The sequence below is a fragment of the Strigops habroptila genome, chromosome 15, assembly GCF_004027225.2.
Source record: "Strigops habroptila isolate Jane chromosome 15, bStrHab1.2.pri, whole genome shotgun sequence".
Classification (NCBI taxonomy): Eukaryota; Metazoa; Chordata; class Aves; order Psittaciformes; family Psittacidae; genus Strigops; species Strigops habroptila.
Genome location: NC_044291.2, coordinates 4,699,663 through 4,718,092, shown reverse-complemented (window position 1 = coordinate 4,718,092; position 18,430 = coordinate 4,699,663). Strand labels below are relative to the sequence as shown.

The 18,430-nt window shown below is 49.0% G+C and overlaps 1 protein-coding gene across 3 annotated transcripts in view; it reads left to right on the top strand.

Annotated features, from left to right (window-relative positions):
• The first annotated feature begins 5,540 nt into the window (after positions 1-5,540).
• NTNG2 (netrin G2) overlaps positions 5,541-18,430 on the top strand; it is a 46,006-nt gene continuing 33,116 nt past the window's right edge. Inside the window, exons 1-2 of one of the 3 annotated variants that reach the window (XM_030507388.1) lie at positions 5,541-5,849; positions 8,397-9,504. In XM_030507388.1, the coding sequence (XP_030363248.1) occupies positions 9,292-9,504 (213 nt within the window). In that variant the 5' untranslated portion in view covers positions 5,541-5,849; positions 8,397-9,291. Of the gene's footprint in view, positions 5,850-7,828; positions 7,897-8,396; positions 9,505-18,430 lie in introns of those variants that run through there. The other 2 variants (XM_032920314.1, XM_030507390.1) reach the window with 2 other exon arrangements.

Genomic DNA, 18,430 nt, shown 5'->3' with positions numbered 1-18,430 from the left:
GTGTCCTTAGCTTGTCTCTCCCGTGGATGTGTGCCCTTCCATGCTAATAGGTTGGGGGGAGTATGCTGTAATGTATTTAACAGTTAGCAGGTCAAACCTCTGTGCCCTAGGTATGCAAGCGCTGATTCGGATGTGGAGTGGATGACATATGTCCTGATAACATAAAGTCAAAGTATCTATCTTGATGAGCCTTCTTACCCAGGAACTGCATTTTGCCCACCAGCCTAAAAGATATGGGGAGCTAGTAGCTAGTTCTGAGCCTCACACTGATCCAAGAAGGCTGAATGGGGCAATCGCTCCTTGATTCAAGGGCACTGAGATCTGAAGTACAAAGAGGGCCCTTATTCTCTTCCTTGTTTCACAGATATTTGAGTAGGCAGCAGAGTAAGCAAGAAGAGGGTTTTTTTTCCATGTCTTCAATATGCGAATAGATTAGCGAGCTCAGCTCTCTATTCATTCTTTCCAACATACATGACACAGATGATGCTGTTCCCATTGTCAGACTAAAACTGGGGGCTTGAAAATTCACTGAGTTTCCATCTGCGTAAAGCTGAGATGGGGCTGGGTAGGGAAAGTCACTGCGCTGGAATGTGTCAGCTCCACTGCCTACATCCACAATTTATTAGCTGTGTTTGGGATCTGAAAAGCCAGTTAAGCTCACAGTTACTCCTGCACGATTGGCTCTCAGTGCTACCTGGTGTGGCCTCATTCGTGTCTACCCAGGGACTGGCACCTTTCTCCCCAGTATAGGCACAGCTACTGTAATCTGGGCTAGAGCCACGGAAGCTACTGAAGTGAGTACTCGACCAGCACATGACTCAATAAAAAGTTAAGTGTTGAGATTGATTATTTAGGTATTTATGAAGTTCTAGTGATGCAAATAGCCTATTAGCATAACTGGGTCAATTATTTGGCAATCAGCACATGTGTGCCTGGGAGGGAAGCATGGGCATGTGGCTGCTGGTTTTGTGCTACTGAACACATCACCTGCTTGGAAGAGAATAAACTGTTTATCCCAGTGCTAAGGAAAGAGAAAGGCAAAAAAAAAAAGAAATCAACCTTCTACAGCTAGCTGATTATGCACTTTCTGCATCAAATCGTCAGCATTTATTCAATTACTTCACTCGTTACAAGTGTGTTCTTCAACCACTAACCTAAAAACCCTCCCTGCTGCTGTCAGCTCCAGTGGAAGTGACACGTTCCTTCCTCAGGTTAAAAGGCATTTGTGGAAGGCATCTCCTCCCAGTGTGAGGCTCAGGGCTGCTGAAGAAGCTCCGCTCCTCATTGCACCGAGTGAGGCCAGGGGGACAATGCTGGGGCTTCCCATGGGAATCAATCCATGGATTGGGGTGAACCCTCCATGGGGTGGCAGGAGTTGTTTTTAAAGCACAGACATGTTCTGAGGCAGGGATTAGAGGAATTCGCAGGGGTCTATCAAGGATATGGAGGAGATCCCGAGAGCCAAAACTGTATACTCTCAGACACTTCCATTTTAATAGTAAGTTAAAAGGAAAGTTCCCCTTCTGAGGCGTTGTTAATTATAGATCCCTCCCTTTAAGCGCTCCTCCTGTTTTTATCCATACTTACTCCCCCACAGTTGGTAAAGATAAGGAAAGCTCTACCTTCCCCAAAATCAAATAAATCTTGAATGCTTCCTGAGCTGATTCACTTGGCTAAGCTCTGATTTGATATATGAAACAACAGACAAGGCAGAAGACAAGGCAACAGAAGGCAGCATATTTTCCCTGTGTCAAGGTGCAGTACTTCCCATCACCCAGTCCATCTCTGCTGGGGTTAATGTGCATCAATAATATTTAAATGAGCAAAGTTTTCTCAGCAAAGACAGTAATGGGGCTTTTTTCTGACTTGTCATGCTTGTTTTCCTTAAAGAGGCAATGACCTGCCGTAGTTCAGGCTTGCAGTTTGGCACGCAGGAGCGTTTTGAGAGGCGTTATCTCCCTAACAGAACAGCAGCTTCATGTTCCCCTGCACAACAACCTTTCTTAGCCTAAAATGCTTTGCATCCCATTTCCTTGATCTGGCTAAGTGCTTGCATGCTGAAAATCCCACCCTCCCTCCAGCTGTCCTTCTGGCAGGAAAGAGACAGCATCTTCTCTCTGGAGAGTACAGGCACTGCTCCTTTGGTTATCTAATCAGGGAGGGCAAAATTCACCCAGGGCCCTCTAAAACCATCTGAGCTGCAGAAAATGCATCCAAGGGCTTGTGTGGAGGGTGTGAGGCAGGGAGCCGGGGAAAGCCTCCCCTCCCAGAGCAGATGCTCTCTGCCATCTCCACAGTAGCTTTCACAAAGGAAAAAAGACTATAGAGTACTCCAGGGACTGAAGCATTCAGCTCTTCCCTCTCCTGCTCACAGGGGTATGTGTGTGCCTAAGAGCAAGGGACCTATGAGCCTGGTCCCCTGTGCATGGAGGGCATGAAAATAAATATCTCTCACCCACCCTCTGGACTGCGTGTACCAACGCTGGCTGTTGCTCAGTTTCTCAGGCTTTGTGTGGGTTTTCCAGCATTTCTGCTAACTACAAAATATTACGTCTCCCTTCCTTTTAGAACTCAGTGATTTAGTCTTTGCACCAAGCACAAGGAACTGGGAAACGGAGACCTTCCCATTCTGATCAAGCTGTCTTCACATTCAGCTTGCTAAGAACAAAAGGACAGTGCAAGGGTGGTGAGATGAGACAAATCCCCCACCTGGTAAGTGCAAGGTTTGAGCAGCTTTCCCCGTACCATCCCAAAGAAAGTACCTTTAGTCATTTCCTCCCTTTTCCCTGCAAACTTCTCCCCAGAGGTGATGGCAGGCTGGAGAAAGCCTCTGCCAGAACAGAGGGTCCACGTCTGTCAAACACCACCCCTTGCAAATGGATTTCTCACCTGCTCCTGGACTCAGAGCACAATTACAAGCCGTGTGTTTCCACCTAGTAAAATGCTTACTCACTTGCAGTAGGCACTTTGACATCCTTGGCTGCACATTGCTAGATAAGGACTATAAAAAGAACGTATTGCTATTATAGGTGATACAGCAATATGCATCCCCAAATGAAAGATCCTTTATAAGCCTGGTTATTATTCTGGCAGTAATCTTGGATCTCTCTCCACGGACTCAACTCAGCTCAAGTGTTAGCAAGCGCATCGCCACCGCGAACGGGGACTGCGAGGTGTCACGTTTACCTTCTGTTCTTTCAGTACATCCTCTATCATCCCAAGTCGGGAAAACATTTCCCTCTTCTTCTGCGCATGTCAAAAGCACCATTTGCCATTTAGATTTCGGGAGCTGAATATAGCCATCGTATAAACAGGTGCGAGCCCGCATATGTCAATAGAATTACACCTGCTTATAATGGGTTTACATTTGGCCCTGGAGCCCCAGGGATCCCTCTGGGAGTCGAGGCTGTATTAAATATTAAGGGCCTCATTCTCCACCCCTGCCTACACTGTAGTAATTAAATATCAGTGCAGACCCATTGATTTTCAACCACTTTCTCCTTGTGTGAGAGGGGAGCGCTCAGCACAAGGGAAGGGGCAGAGGTGTCCCCTCAAGGAAAGCACGTCCATCTCGCTCCTCACAGAAATTTCACCCAGATGGGAATGATACCCAGCATTAAGTATTTGCAGAATGCACTTGGGTAAAACAATGCAAATGGTCTAAAATTAAACATTTGCTGCAACTCTTCTCCATCCCTGCCCGCCCATGACAGCAGCACTGCCGGCTGCTTTGCATCGCTTCCTTTGGGCTGCGAGTGCCACAAGACCATCCCTCTCCTTCCCAGCATAAAGACCCTGGGAGCCAGAGCTGTGGGTTCACTGAAGAGCAGGAGCAGGTTTCCCATCCTTGGAGCTTGTTCCTGGATCTCCTGAATCACTGCATAACCTTGGACAAGCCCCGCAGCTGCTGCCAGCCTCTCCGGGGTGTTACTCTGATTAGTTAATTCTGGTGATTTGCCTGGAGCTAGCGTCTTTTACCTGTGTCTATACAACTATCATTCCCAGCTTCTGATCTTTTGAGCTTGCAGGGCTGAGAAAAAACGACTTGGTTTTTTCTTTAAATGCCATGTAGTTTAGAAGTGTGACGACTCACACTGTGCTGTTATTCTTTCCAATTGAAACCTAATGATGCATGCGTATCACTTAACTCTGATGTCAACAATCAGCACACCACTTGGTCTTTGCCGTGGCTATTAGAGGGAATGAAAATGAAATACCAACTCCTTTTTATCCCGTTACTTTACCATAATAACTAATAAAGAAGTAATAAGTGAGACGGGGGGAATTTCCAGGGGAGTCATTACTACAGAGAAGACTTGAAGGCATAAAGTGAAATCCAGGAATATTAGCCAGCCCTGAATTCCCAGCCAGTGCTTCGTACTTAAGTCATGCTGCTGCCATAAAATAAGTGTTTACAGGAAAAGTTACCATATGGAATGTCCATGCCCTGACCAAAGGAATGGAGACAGAGCCAGAATCAAAGACAGCCTTGCAGTAAAGACCACCCTGAGCATCAATGAAGCATTTAGGCTGGGCCACAGTCAAGATACGCGCCAGCATTTCATAAATCTCACTTATGCTCCAGTATACGAGAAACGTTTCCCAGAACAACTCTAAATCACCTCTGCCTATTCACAGGATGGATCGTGTGTTTTCCAGGGATATGTAGATGGGAGAAGTCACATCGAGACCTCAGAGCAATGGGCAAGAGGAAATCGCCTACCAAAATACTGAGCTGATGAGATTGCAAAGCACACGCAGGTTGGACAATGCATTTTCTGGCTTAGAAATTACTGAATTCTTGGTTAGGAAGGAACAGCCATTTTTTGGTGGTTGTGTACACAGGGGGCAGTGGGGATTCTTTGGTTTCCCTCCCCATAAATGGGCTATCATTTATCCATGTGTGTGAACACAGTAGAGCTGACTTAAGTGACACCTATAGCTTCTGCATCCCTGCGCTGGAAGGTGTTATCACACCTTACATCCCCTGCGTTACCAAAGAAAAACCTGGTTTGGTTAAATCCCAAAGCACATTCCCACAGCATTTCCCAGCCATCTGATTTCCCCATCTCCGAGTTCTTGCTTTGTTTATCCTATTAATTCCAACCACCCCCTCTTCCCCCAACACACAGGCACGCAGCCTCATTTACAGCATCTTCGCCAGCAGAAGCCTCCCCAAAATATTCAGGGCACACCAAGCGAGAACTTACACGTGTGGGGAAACCCTCGTGACTGGAGCTTTCCCCCCCCCCCCGAGCAAACATGATCTCATGATTTTTATTTTTATATTTTTTTCAGCTTTTATACGAAGAATTTTTAAATAAGAACCTTGCAGGAGCAGCATCCCCGGCCCTGCCATTCCCCAACCGGAGGCAACATGGACAGCGCGGATGCTCCTGCCCCACCGGTACCCCGGGAGCCGGCGGGGCTGAAGGCTCCCGCTCGCAGCCTCTTCTTCCTCGGGTGGTTTTCCTCCCTCCCCCTTTCCTCTTCCCCCCTCCCTTCCCCGCTCGCATTTCCTCCCTGCACCTTTAAGAAGCACATTGCTCGCCGGTGGGATGGTGTGTGCTAAAGCTGCACAGAGGAAGTTACGCAGCCGGGATCAGGCACGGAGATAAAAGCTCCGATTGTGATTGAAAGTGAGAGCGAGAGGGATTTCAGCCTCGGCATTAACTTGCGAGGGGAGCCGGGGATTGCACAAAGCTCCCCCGGCCATCTGCCCTTGGGGGCCGGCGGCGCAGCGGCAGCCCGCCGGGCTGGGGGGGTGTCCGTGGGGTGTAAAGGGGGGGTCCCCCCAGCCCCGAAGTTCCCAGCTCCACCGGGAGCCCCGCGCCGCAGAGCTCCCTCCGGTAAGGACCTGCAGCGCCGAGCACCGGGGAGAGGGGAGGAAAAGAGGGAGGAAAAGAGGGAGGGAAGGGGGGAACGGGGTGGGGGCAGCCCCATCTCCCAAACCCAGCGTGTCCCCCCGCTCCTCCAAAGTTGCTCCGAGGCTTTCCCGCTGTGCGTCCGATCCCGCGGGATCCCCACAACGGGATGGGTTTTATTTCCCCCTCTCCGGAGCGAGCCGAGAGGTGAGGGATGGAGGCGGCGGGGCCGGGGCGTGTGTTGGGGGGGCGGACGGGGACACGGCCCCTCCCGACGCTCCCGGCGAGTCCTTCGGGATGAACCAACCGGGAGATGGAGCGGTTTGCCCGGAGCCGCGAACGCACCGAGGGGAGCGGCTGAACGTGAGCGAAGCCCCCCGGGGTGTTCTGGGGGGGAGCACGGTGTGTCCCCCGGGCTATGCCGCGTTGTTTGTAGGGCGCGGCCCCCCCCCGGAACGCAGGGTGGACCCTAACTTCGTCTCTAAGTGCGAGGGGAAGGGATGCTCGGAGTGGGAAAAAGAGGCAAACTCCGGCTCGGGCAGCGGGGGTTTGAGCGCGGTTGGGGTTCGTTTGGATGGCGACACTTCTGAAAGCAAATGGAAAACTCCTCCGTGGAGTTTACTTTCTGATCTTAATTCCAGAGCAGCTCAGTTGTTGCTCAGCGTCGTCCCTTTATTTCAATAGGGTGTTAATCCAATAATAATAATAAAAGAAAAGGAACCAGCTAAGCCAAGATACAATCTAATTTGGTGTTTTTAATACTCTGGCTATCAGTCCCCAGTGATTGCTGAGTACTCTTCAAAGAAAACAAAGAACATTGATTCTATTTGTTCCCATGAACTGCAGTTTCTTAATAATACTGGGTGAAGATTTATTTTTCTAAGACCCAAACCAAATCAAGCAGGGCAAAACCTGGAATTCATGGAGCCTCTCCCCTACCCCCCCACCCTCGTTTGCACTATGCTGGCTTATTTCAGAGCAACTATTTCTGCGAAGGGACAATGCTGGGGAGTGTTGCACCACAGACTTCGCAGGGGACCCGCACGCTTGGCTGCTTGACTGACAGTAAATACATTTTCCAGCGGATTTTTATTTCCCTGGGAATCTATGACATTTAGACAGCATAACAAGGCACTAATAGATATTATAGATCCTTTCTTCCTGGGTTTTTCCCTAACAGCCATTCAAGTGCAAAATATAATTGTTAAGGCTATGAAAATAGATCCATAAACTTAGCACTGGAGTCCTCATTAAAACCACCCTGCCTGTTTCCTATACGATACCATTCTCGCGCTCTCTGCTGTTATTAGGCACTTGGCTGCGACCAGTTTGATGTAATAATTAGGAACTGAGTCGTTATAACTGAGAAGACAGCTCTGATGTCAGCGGGACTTACAAACACTCTGTCACACCAGTTTATTATTTTTACTACATCTACTCAGAATGTAAAAATAGCAGCCAGTCTATTCTTTCTTTGGGAGTTTATTCAGCTCCAACGCAGCTATAACAGGCTGTTGTTTGAGAGCTGGCGATGAAGCATGAGAGATAGCTTTCTCTTTTCTGAACTCATTCATCTCAATCAGCAATCTTCCAATCAAAAAGGGGGGGGGGAAAGGGAGGTGGTAGCACAGTGACACAAAGCCCCCGAACATGGATCAATGCATCTGTTAACCTGGAGTTGCTGAGCTTTAGTAACTGAGCTTTATGCAAAAGCAAATGCTAAAGGTGCTGTTGAAGCAGACATCCCTGAATTGTGGAAGAAAGTTGGGGAATTGACTAGAGAGGGAATTATCCAGAGCTAAATTTCTATTCTGGATACGTGCCTCCCACCTTCTTGTATGAGAACTCCCTCCTGGATCTAACATTCAGACAGGGTTTGACTATTTTTATTATCTTTTTTTTTTTAGTTCTTTGTCATTTTGTTTTGCAATTACTTAAGATTTTTATAGCTCTACTGGAAAGACAACAAAATTGCAGAAATGTTGCTCTAACCTGAAATGAACACTGGGAAGGTCATTGCTCTTTGTATTAGGTGAACCTTCAATGTTATTAGACTTTAAATTGTTTTTTATTAAATGTTATTGTTCAGATAAATCTTATGTGGGGATGCTGGACAATGTATCTGTCTCCCCAGCTGTCTTACTTATTTACTTATCTTTTTAAGGCCAGCAATTTGTCTGTCTGTCCCTGCTCTGTGTCTGCATATTCTCCATCTTCTAATGACCTATAGCTGCTTCTGGATATTATTTGAAGACCCATTAGAGCTCTTGTTGTCCAGCTGCTGTTACAAACCAGATACCTCAAATGGGGCAGCGCTCGTTCCCATCTCCCACACAGCAGAAAAACCATAAGCATCGTATTATAGATTTCTTTTTATTAAAGTTGTATATCTCCCTCTTTCAAAAATCTGGCTTGTGGCTTGGGAAGCCCAGCGGAGGGCTGCATCTCCTGAGGGACCTCTGTTCTTACAAGTCTTGTTGCTTCAACTGTCCCCTTTTTCTCCCACCTAATTTGTCTTTCAATTTGTTGCAGGTGCAGCCAGCTAATGAACTCTCCCTTTGCCCTGACCATGAGAGAGAGGAGAGACCTCACGTAGCAGCATGGCTTGCAGCTGAAGGCTTTGGGGAACTCGATGCTCGGTTGCCAAAAGGCAGAGTCAGACAAAAATCCCTGCCTGCGAGTGCCTCCCCACCACTGCAAGAGGCAGAGGGAGAAGCAACAGGGTCAGCACTGCTCCTGTCAACCCACTGGCTGCCCAGACCCCTCGGACCTTATCACCCAATGTATTCATGTTGATGCAGCCACCCTTTGGGAGAAAGGGATTTTAGCTCCAAAGAGTCTCTCTTGTCAGACTTGTACTGATGACCAGATGCTCTATTTATGTATTAATGTTCAAACCCACCTGATAATACTTTAAGGCAGACCACAGTTTAAGGCACTTTCTACAGCGACGCATTTGTGGCAGACAAGAAGGTTGAGGAAAACCTGATCCAGCACCATCTCACGGCCTCTCCAATTTAATCCTATCAAATTTCATCAGCAACTCAGAACTTGATCTTTCTATTGATTGACTGGAGTCACCTCTAGATATTTTCATGCTGATTTGGAAGCCCTTTCATACAATAAAAGGAGGAAAAAATGAGGCTAAGGAAGACTTTTGACCACTGATCAGCAACTCCAGCCAAAACTTTCCCAATCAAGTGAATTGTAAAGTTGGCTTCAGTGCCAAGAGAAAACTTTCCACATCCAAATACATCGTGCTGAGTGGGATCGTTCCTGTTATCATCTGGATCTCCTTCGACTGGATCATATTTAGATGAGCGGTTTCCATGCTGATCCCGAGAGCAACCCCTAGCTCAGTCGCTGCCTTCCTCGGGGCTCTCGGCACTGCCCTCAACCAGGGATCCCACACTTGGCCACAGCTGCCATGCTCTACCTGGTTGCTCTCCTCTCGCACTGTCTCCCCTTGGCCATGGGACAGTATGATATTTGCAAGTCCTGGGTGACCACGGACGATGGACCATCATGGGAGTTTTATGCTTGTCAACCCAAGGCCATGCGGATGAAGGATTATGTGACAGTACGGGTGGATCCAGCAGGAATCACTTGTGGGGACCCACCGGAGAGGTTCTGCACCCACGTAAGTGTTCCCCTCTTTTATTTGATGTGTTCTAACAGGCTCTGATTGCAGATGGCCAGTGGCAGAGCCCTGCTGAGATGCCATTATGAGGACATTTCAGTTCAGGTGGCTGCTGCCTTGAGCTCTCAACCTGGGGTCTGCAATGGGGAGAAGGCACCCTGCCCATTCCGGTGCTGTGCTGATGAGGCCAGCCCTAGAGCAGGGATGGTGCTGGCATGAGTGAGGGCAAGGAGGAGCTGGGGAGGGCTCAGCAAGTCATGGTCTGTGGTTTGGCAAAAGCTCTGCCCCCAGAGAGCACACAGCTTGAGCCACCCCAAGCACAGTGGGATGTGTGCACCAGTCCCATCCCAAAAGGCTGCAATGGCACCAGGATTTTATCAAGTCTGGTACAGCATGAGTAAGAGCAAAGGGCAGGGTGGAGGAGGCCAGCGTGGCCCCCATGCACCAGCAGCTCGGGCAGTTCGTGTGACAGCCACAGATTTCACTGAAGTCCCTGAAAACGTGTTCCTCCCTCTCTTCCAGCCTCCACACGAAAAGAGTCTGTGGACAGACACTTGCCCTTGTAGTTAAAATCTTTAACTTATTTTCTTTTAAATATTAATCATCGCATTTCATTCCGTGCACCACAAAGCTCAGCAGGAACATTTGATTTATAATTCACAAGGCTTTACATTGTTAAAAAGAGTTCAGGGGTCAAAGCAAAGAGCAAAACAGTGTGTCTGTGATGTCCCCTCCCAGATGTCCTCCAGAAGTGGTCCAAGCACACATTTAAGGCACAGGGACCGAGCCAGCCCGTGCTGACAGGGTTTCCACTGGACAAAGAGTGTCTTCTAATAAAGTATATTATTCTTTTACCACTTATAATGAGGAGTTCTACCTCTAAATCAGAGGAAGGAGTCCCATTTTCTGTTGCCGGTATTATCCAGACTTACACACCCCATGCCTCAGTTTGCCACCTAGAAAATGCACCAATACCTAGAAAATACCCTGAGCCCAATAAGCTCAGGGCATCTATAGAAATTCCAAGAGAAATACGCTGCTTTGATAGCAAGAAATACCAAACATTTACAACCGTCAGAACATGCTGCCAGTTCCCTCCAGCCTAAGGGGTCTCATTAAGTACCAGGGAAGATATTTCTACTAGTTCCACATAAGTAGCAGCTTTTCCTTTTAAAAGACCATTAGAAAAGAAAGATTAAGTCAAAGGTTGGAAATAAACCAGTTAACTATTGATGGGTCAGTCCCTATTTCCATTTATCTGACTGGCTGCAGAAGGATTACGAGGTGAACACCAGATTGCTTTCCACTACATTCACTGCGGGTATTTGCAAACTCTTTCTGACTAAGCATGCTCCAGGCTTCAGCGCCACTGACCTCCCCAGGAAGCAAGAGACACAAACTGCAATCAGTTCTCTACATCTCTTGATTCAGTCAATACTGAGCTAAAATCCTTCTATTCTGGGCACCAGCAGTATCTCCTTGTAGCGTACGCCTGCCATGTGCTGTAACACTTGCAAACACTGTGTACAGCCGCAAATGGGAGTTACACAAATGCAAAACATGGATTTGCCTCTTCCTGTCCCTGCCTCACCCCGAGTGCGTGCCTGGCCCAGCTCTCATCTCCCAGACCAGAAAGCAGCACTCACAGCAGCATCCCCAAGCATCTCCCTGATGAAGACTCAAGCTAAGAACAGGAGTAATACATTGCACATTGGGTTTTAGATTTTTGGGATAGGTTTATGAAACCCCACTGTATCCATGGCCCTTTCTGCCCCATCTTACACCAGTGTTGTCCTCTCCAGAGGATTAAGCAGTTTTAAAAATGAAGCAGATGAAGAGCAGCCCTGCATGGAGCCTTCCTAGCACTTAGTGCACAGAGTAGGAGATGGATGCAGGAGGGTTCCAAGCTCCAGTTCAACCTAAAGACTGAAATGGTGAGTGCTGGGAGGCCCTCAAGGTACATTTTCACAGCCTCTGTCACAAAGACATGTGGCCATTTACTGCTGAGCATCCCGTTACGGTCAGTAGAAAGTGGAATCAGCAAGAACCAGCCCTTCCATCGCCAGCCCTGGGTAGCGACTTGACACCTATTGACATGCAGCGGGAGGCGAGCAGAGCCCGCAGAGGATGTGAGCAGAGCTTTGCTACCCCAGCGCAAGGAAGTGCTGGACAAAAATCAATGTCACTGCCCAGCCATCGTTCCATCCTCCGAGCCCCAGCCCTGGCAGTGAGAGGAGGGCAAGCAGCTCACACAAACCCTGCACAGCTCCTCGCCTGCCAACCTGCTCGGGTGCCTTTTGATGTCTCGTTATCCTTTCTCTTCAGGTTTTAATTATTTCCCTGTAACAGGTGGGTTCTTGTTGGAGCCTGACTCTCCAGCAGAGAGGTTCTCATGGTCACTATATTGCTTTCTTAGGTGTCTTTCAAACCAGCGGGATACTGCCCGCGCAGTTAAACTGACGTTACTCGGAATTAAGCACAGCCTGGCAGGACGCCTGCACTGGTCAGACAGCTGAAATCGAACTTAAAGACACACACAAACATCCCTCTGTGCTTAAGGCAGCCACACAAGAGGGAGCAGGATGACACCCCCATGCGGGGCATTGCTGCGGGCAGGCAGAGGAGGAGAGTCCTGCTTAAAGTCAGGACCCTGTAACATAGCAAGTGTTTCCTTGAGGCTGTACTGGTCCCGGGCAGGCATTACACAGGATCACACACTACTATGGTTGTAACAACTCAGAGCAGCACTCACAGAGTTCTGCAACAGAAAGCGCCTGGAGGATTGAGGAATTATTTGGAGGATTGTCCTCTCTGTTTTACAGCAGTTCTAGTCACATCTGACTGCTCCCTTCTAGTTGGGAAACGTTTTGCTGCTTATTAAAGTCAGGGGTTTTTGCTTTTTCCGCAGTTTCTGAACCTTCTATTCATGTCAATGACTTTCTAGCAGGGTCACCTGAAAGATGACTTGTATTTTCCCTCCTGGCAGGGCAGGGGGGAGTGATGGGAGAGGGAAGACAGATGGATAAGTAAATAAAAAGCCTGAATGAATCTGAAAGTGTGACTGAAGACTAATAGGGAACAAACAGATCTTTTAACCAAGGATGTCGAGGGAAGGATGAGACTTCTATAAGAGTGAGAGTTCTGTGATTCTATGATCAAAGATCTCATCCAGGGCATGGCACAGAGTGGCTAAAAGCAGATTTCAGATGAGTTCCTACAAGCCAACAGTCATCACAGAATGGTTTTGCTGCTCCCTGAGAGCTCCTGCACCCAACCAGTGGCACAGGGAGCCCAGCTTCCCGCTGGGATCGGAGCCCTTTTTACCCCCTGCCAGAGGTGTCGAGACAGTATTTCTTGTTCAGACAACACTCTTTGATGCAGGGCCGAGCTCTTAGCCCATATTGATGGGTCAGGGGTATTTTTATTTGGCGTCAGCATTGTTTCATCAGCTAATAGAGCTTGTTGATTTTGGCACAGGTACATAAAAGGAAAAGGTTTTATTTATTCATTACACATGCAGCCAAATTTGATGTTTGGTTTAATTCTTAGCTAAACTTTCTGAATGACATGTGGTTATAAGGCTTGTACTAAATAACTATTTCTCTTAGTAGACCAGGTGCTAACATTGGAAAAAGCAGACAATCTTTTGGGCACAGAAACCCTTTTCCCTACATTCTTAGCCTATCTCATACGTATCTACCCTGCCATATCTTCATACCCCTGTTCAGGTGCAAACAAAGGATTGTTTGGGGATGATTAAAACTAATGTCAAAGTTTTTAAAGTAAGAAAGAAAATGGATTTGTTTCAGGGATGCTCTTCCAAAAGTATTTTCAAAGATGCAGCATGATCTGGTGGTTAAAGGATGGATTCATCCCTTCTGGTACCCTGAGCAGAGACAAAACCCACAGCCCTTCCCCAGCCCATGGGTGCTTCTGTGCCTTGTCTCAGGTAGGAGAACCATAGGGGCAAAGCATGAGGGGTTCTCAGCTTTGTGACTGCCCCAGGGTTCAAGGTTAACCTTTGGGCTTAGCAGTGGGTGTTCTTCCTCCTCCTTGAATAAATCCACACTACCCACTGTTGGTTGCAAACCCATCCTTGGCTTTCACTGAGGGCTGGAGTCAGAGCTCCCCTTTGCCCTTCCTTATGGGACCCAAATGGCATTAGGGACAATTACTTGGCTTTTATGCCAAAATTCAGCAGCACAAGAAATCCACTCTCTGCTGTCAAATTGCCCATGGTATCTCAGTCAGGGTTGTGGGGATGGAAACCTGCGTCTTTCTTTTCCCATCTTTAAAGTGCTAACAGCCCTCTTTCACCCTTAAACCCTCCAGTATATTAAATTAACGCCTGCAAAATTCTCCCTTTTCCTTTGAGAAGAGCCTGGAAAAGGCACCTGCTGCCATTTCATCAGGATGAAGGCTTCCCTAATCCACCTCTTGCTCCCGTCCTGGCATTGCTGTAGAGCATGAGAGAAAGGGCTGAGGCCTTTTGGGTTTTGTTCCCACCCTTAATCACTTCTCAGCATCAGGGTTGCTGCAGAGAACACTGTTTGAAGTCAAGATCAACAGCTCCTTGCCCTTGGGGGCCAGACCCTTGGATTGCATGTTATTAGCTGCTCAGCAAATTGCACACTACTGCTCTCCCACCACAGAGGCTACTCCAGAGTGCAGCAAGATCTTGGTGTTAGAAAAGCAGAGGCCTTACAGAAAATGAAAAAATACAATTCAGCTTTAAATTAGAGAGTGCTGAGCAAACAGGATTCTCCCCCCCTGAGTCTGTAGCAATTTCCTTAAATGCCCAGTTCGGGATTCATCTTGTTGTAAAGTGGGATGCTGCTCCCCTAACAAGGATCATTTCCAGTTGCTGATGGAAAAGGCACAGCAGTAAAAATCAAGCTGTCAAGTAGATTTAATTGGTACAGTGAGCAGAAAGTTTACCCCCACCTTGAGCGAGACGGGGAAGAATAAACTGCTTTTAAGAAAAGCTTTGCTTTTCAAAGGGAACAGCATCCAGATGGGAAAAGCTGGAGAGAACTGACTCCAAAGACTTGCTGGGGAGTGCAGCCAGAGCCAGGAGAGCAGCTTTTGTACAGCTTTCACACTCACTTGTGCACCAGCTGCAAGTTGCTTATGTTTTTCCATAAGCAACTTTTGAAGGTGAAGGGATGCAGGGGAGTCCTCCCTATTTATTCATTTTAAAATCTGTATTGGTTTCTACACTGAACTTTAAAAGGAATTCTCCCTCCAGAAAAGACTGCCTGGGCAGGAAGGAGTGCTGTCCTACCACACTCTGGTTTCCCTAAGTGAAAGTCCAGTTTTAACCTTAGTTGAGCCTGATTCCACACTGCAAACAACCTTTTTACCATCAGGATTTTGAGGTGTGAGGCTTTGGCTGTCCCAACCCCACAACGCTGCCTGTTGTGCCATACACAAGTGACAGCCACATACATCACTGCTGTTCCCACTGTAGCAGCACTACAAGCTGCAGAGCCACAGTCAGACCATGTCACTGATCCATCGAAAATCACCTCTGCAAAAACACCCAAACCACTTCACTTTTCTGCTTCTGCAGCTTGGCTGCAGCACTGCATGCTGAGTGCCTGGCTGCAGCGCTGCATGCAGCAACAGCTGGGTCATCTGCAGCAGTGATAGGCAGCAAACTGCAGAAGTGGGGTTGTAAATCATATACGGCACTGGACGGGTGCCTCTCCCCCCATGGTTATACTCTGGGACAGCGCAGCGATGAGCAAGCAATCCCGATGCCCTCAGTGGGGACCATCCAAGCTCAGCATCTTGTTCACCTCGTGGTTTTGGGGAAGCCAAAATGGAAATGAGCCCAAGCAGTGCCAAAACCCCTGTCAAGCATTGCTTCCATCTCCATCAGAGCCACAGGCTCCTGCAGCTTCACAGGCTTCCTGCTGAGCTCAGCCCCACTCGCCAGACCCTGCATCCCACCAGTGATGGGGACAGTGTGGTCAAGGAGCCAGTGATCTCATGCCCATCTCATGCTGTCCCCTCTCAACCAGGTACAGAGCTTACAGCAATGCAGCAACAGCCAGGGGGTCCCAAGGTTAACGAATTCCTCCTGCCCTAGATGGTCAGCTCCATCAGGCATGAGCTCAGCAATGCTTGGCTAGCAGAGCCCGAATTCCTGACCTGCTGGAGTTCCTGTGCACATGGGCTGTTGCTGACCTGCTTAGCGGGAGTTCTTCACCAAGATGGTGTGAGCACCACTGCTGCCACCCTCTCCGGAGCATCCATCTCCCCAGGTATCCAGCCTGCAGTGCCAAGTATGCCTCAGGCATTACTCCAGCAGTTCAACACAGTACACATGTTACTGTGCTGGAAAACACCAAAGAGGTTTTTCCCTCCATGGACCACGCAGCACTGCTCAGTGACCATGAAGGAGATGTCTTTGGGGAGAAGCCAATGCCTGCAAAGCACTCGCTAAGACCCATTGGCAAAGAGCAGTTGGGGCTTCCAGGCAGAGGAGCCATCCCCTGCAGCCTCAGGCATGTCCCATGAGGTACCCACAAGTCACCCAATGTGCCAGGGCACATTTCAGGCTGACCACAGCACAGCCCCAGCCTCCAACAGGCACCTACTGAATTCTTCCCCTAAAACAGAGCATAAAGCAGCCAAATACTAAAGCAGAGTGCTTGATGCAGCAGGCACAGGAGCCCTGGTCGAGGCAGGGATATGCACCACCCAACCATGCTCCCCCTGCAAAGGCTTTGGTGAAGATCTGCACCTCCATTTGAGGACCAGAGCAAAGCCTCCGCTCCCTCCCCTTTCCTACCCTCAGCCTCCACATCCTATCAAACTATCAGGGCCTTTCTCACAGAATAAAATATTAATAGCGGCGTAGCAAGCCTCTCTGTAAAGGCGGCATGTATTGAGCTTACACGGCACACAAGCTTTTAGAGAGCAGGACACTTTTCCTACTTCCTAAGCATTTTCTTAGTCCTGAATCAATAACGCACTCTGAGCCCAGCACGCAGGTCGCTGCTGCTGCTGTGCTACTGCTGGTAGGGGCTGCGGACACAGGTACATCTCTGTAGCAAGATGCAAGAGCTTAATAATCTGGCAGAGAAGGGATAGGCAGGATCCAAGCAGCTTAATTTGTAGACAAGCTTTAGGGAAGTGCCCTGGGAAGAGCAAAGCTTGCAACTCCCGGGTACTCAAAGCCTAGGTTTGGACACGAGCTAAAAAGCAGTCAATGGGATTAAACGCCTGCGTCTTTGAACGTGTGCCCGTGGCTGCTGGCTGAGGGGTGTCTGATGCATCAGCTTCTGATCCCGGGCTCCAGGTCGCCCTGTAACCCAAACACTTGCCAAAGGGGCGGGTGCAGCCCCGGCAGGAGGTGAGCCCAGGGCAGCAGAAGGATGGGGTTAGAGCCGCTCACCGGGGGATTAGCAGCTGACAAAGAAAGAGCTGCTCAAAAATGATTCCATGGGAGGCCAGGCTGCGGGCAATGTGCGTGAGTGCCCTGCACAGATGAGATTATCTGCTTAGGAGTGGAATTTTCCGGGCAGCGTTAACCCGTGTGTCACACGCAGATCAGATGCAGAGCATCTTTCAGGACAAGTTGCTGGGCAGTGGATTCAGCAGCAAAGCCAAGCTGCTGCCCAGCCATCCCGGGGCTTTGGAAATGGAAGTGCTGCCCCAAAAGTCACTCTGTTAATGGAACCCTCGAGGCCCTTCTTGGGGAGGTCACCTGTGGATCAGGCTGATTTCAGTCTGGGGGTTAAAATTCATCGTGTAACCAGATTTTGTGACCACTTCTGGCTGAGCCAGAGTGGGCGTGAAGGGATTTGTGTCTGTGCACCAGTGGTGCCGGCTGCATCACGAGGGTGGGCACTTGGATCATCCTTGTGCACGAGGAGCAGTATCTCCCCTCAGATCCTCCCTTTGCAGAGAGGATGCTTCCTGCCTGGATGTCAGCCTCCTGCAGAGGTTGTATCATTCCAGGTGCAAAGATCAGGTCAGACCCTTTTCATGGAGGTGCTAAGCAGATCATGGGAAGAGTTTCAAAAACAGCATAAGATGAGAGCAGAGATTTCCTTGACCCTCATGGTTTGCCTTGACTCTCACGTCAAGACTGAATGAAGGAGACACATTGCTCAGCTGCAGGTGCTTGAGTGAGCTCATTCTTCAGAAAGATGGAGCCCCAACACTCCTGGTGAAGCCTGAACTCGCTCCTGAAATCCCTCCCTGCCTCAGTTTCCCCACCTGGAGATATGACATTGCACTGCCACCGCACAACCCTGTTTGGCACTGTGATGTCTCTCCATAGGTGGTGGAGAGAAGGGCATAGCGTTGAGTTAGGATGAAATACGAATGAGATGCTTCTCGAATGCAGAAGCAGGCTGGAGGGGGAAGGGGAAGAAGAACTGCGAGTAGGGGTTGAATCTCTTCTCCAGCAGAGAGACAGGCCCAAGGGAGCCCGAGAGCCTTGAGCGAGCGGCACATGGTTCAGTGAATGAGAATCTGCTTCAGGCCAAAGGGAAGAGGCAAAAAGCAAAACGAAATGTCTCGCTGAGCGCGTGTGCTCGCTCCGAGCCGTGCCATGCCGCCGCTGGGGCTGCTTTCTGCTGACTCACGCTCTCCTGAATCCCGCACGCAGGCAAAGTGTGTCCTAACGCCCATGCCAAGGGGTGACCTTGCGCTCGGACAACCTAGGATCTGGGAGGAAGGGGAAGGAAGTGGAGGAGCAATCAATCCCCCAAACCACAGCTCGGGGGGAGACAGAGGGAGTGACATTCAGCTGAGCCAGAATTAGCAGCAAATCTGTGGAGGGACCCCATTTCCACCCTATTAATAATTCATCCCAGCTCTGCCTTTACCTGCTCACAAACAGCAAACAGCTTGTTAGCGAGGATGGTTTTCTCCCCTTTTGCTGCCTCTGCCCTAATAAGAGTCCTGT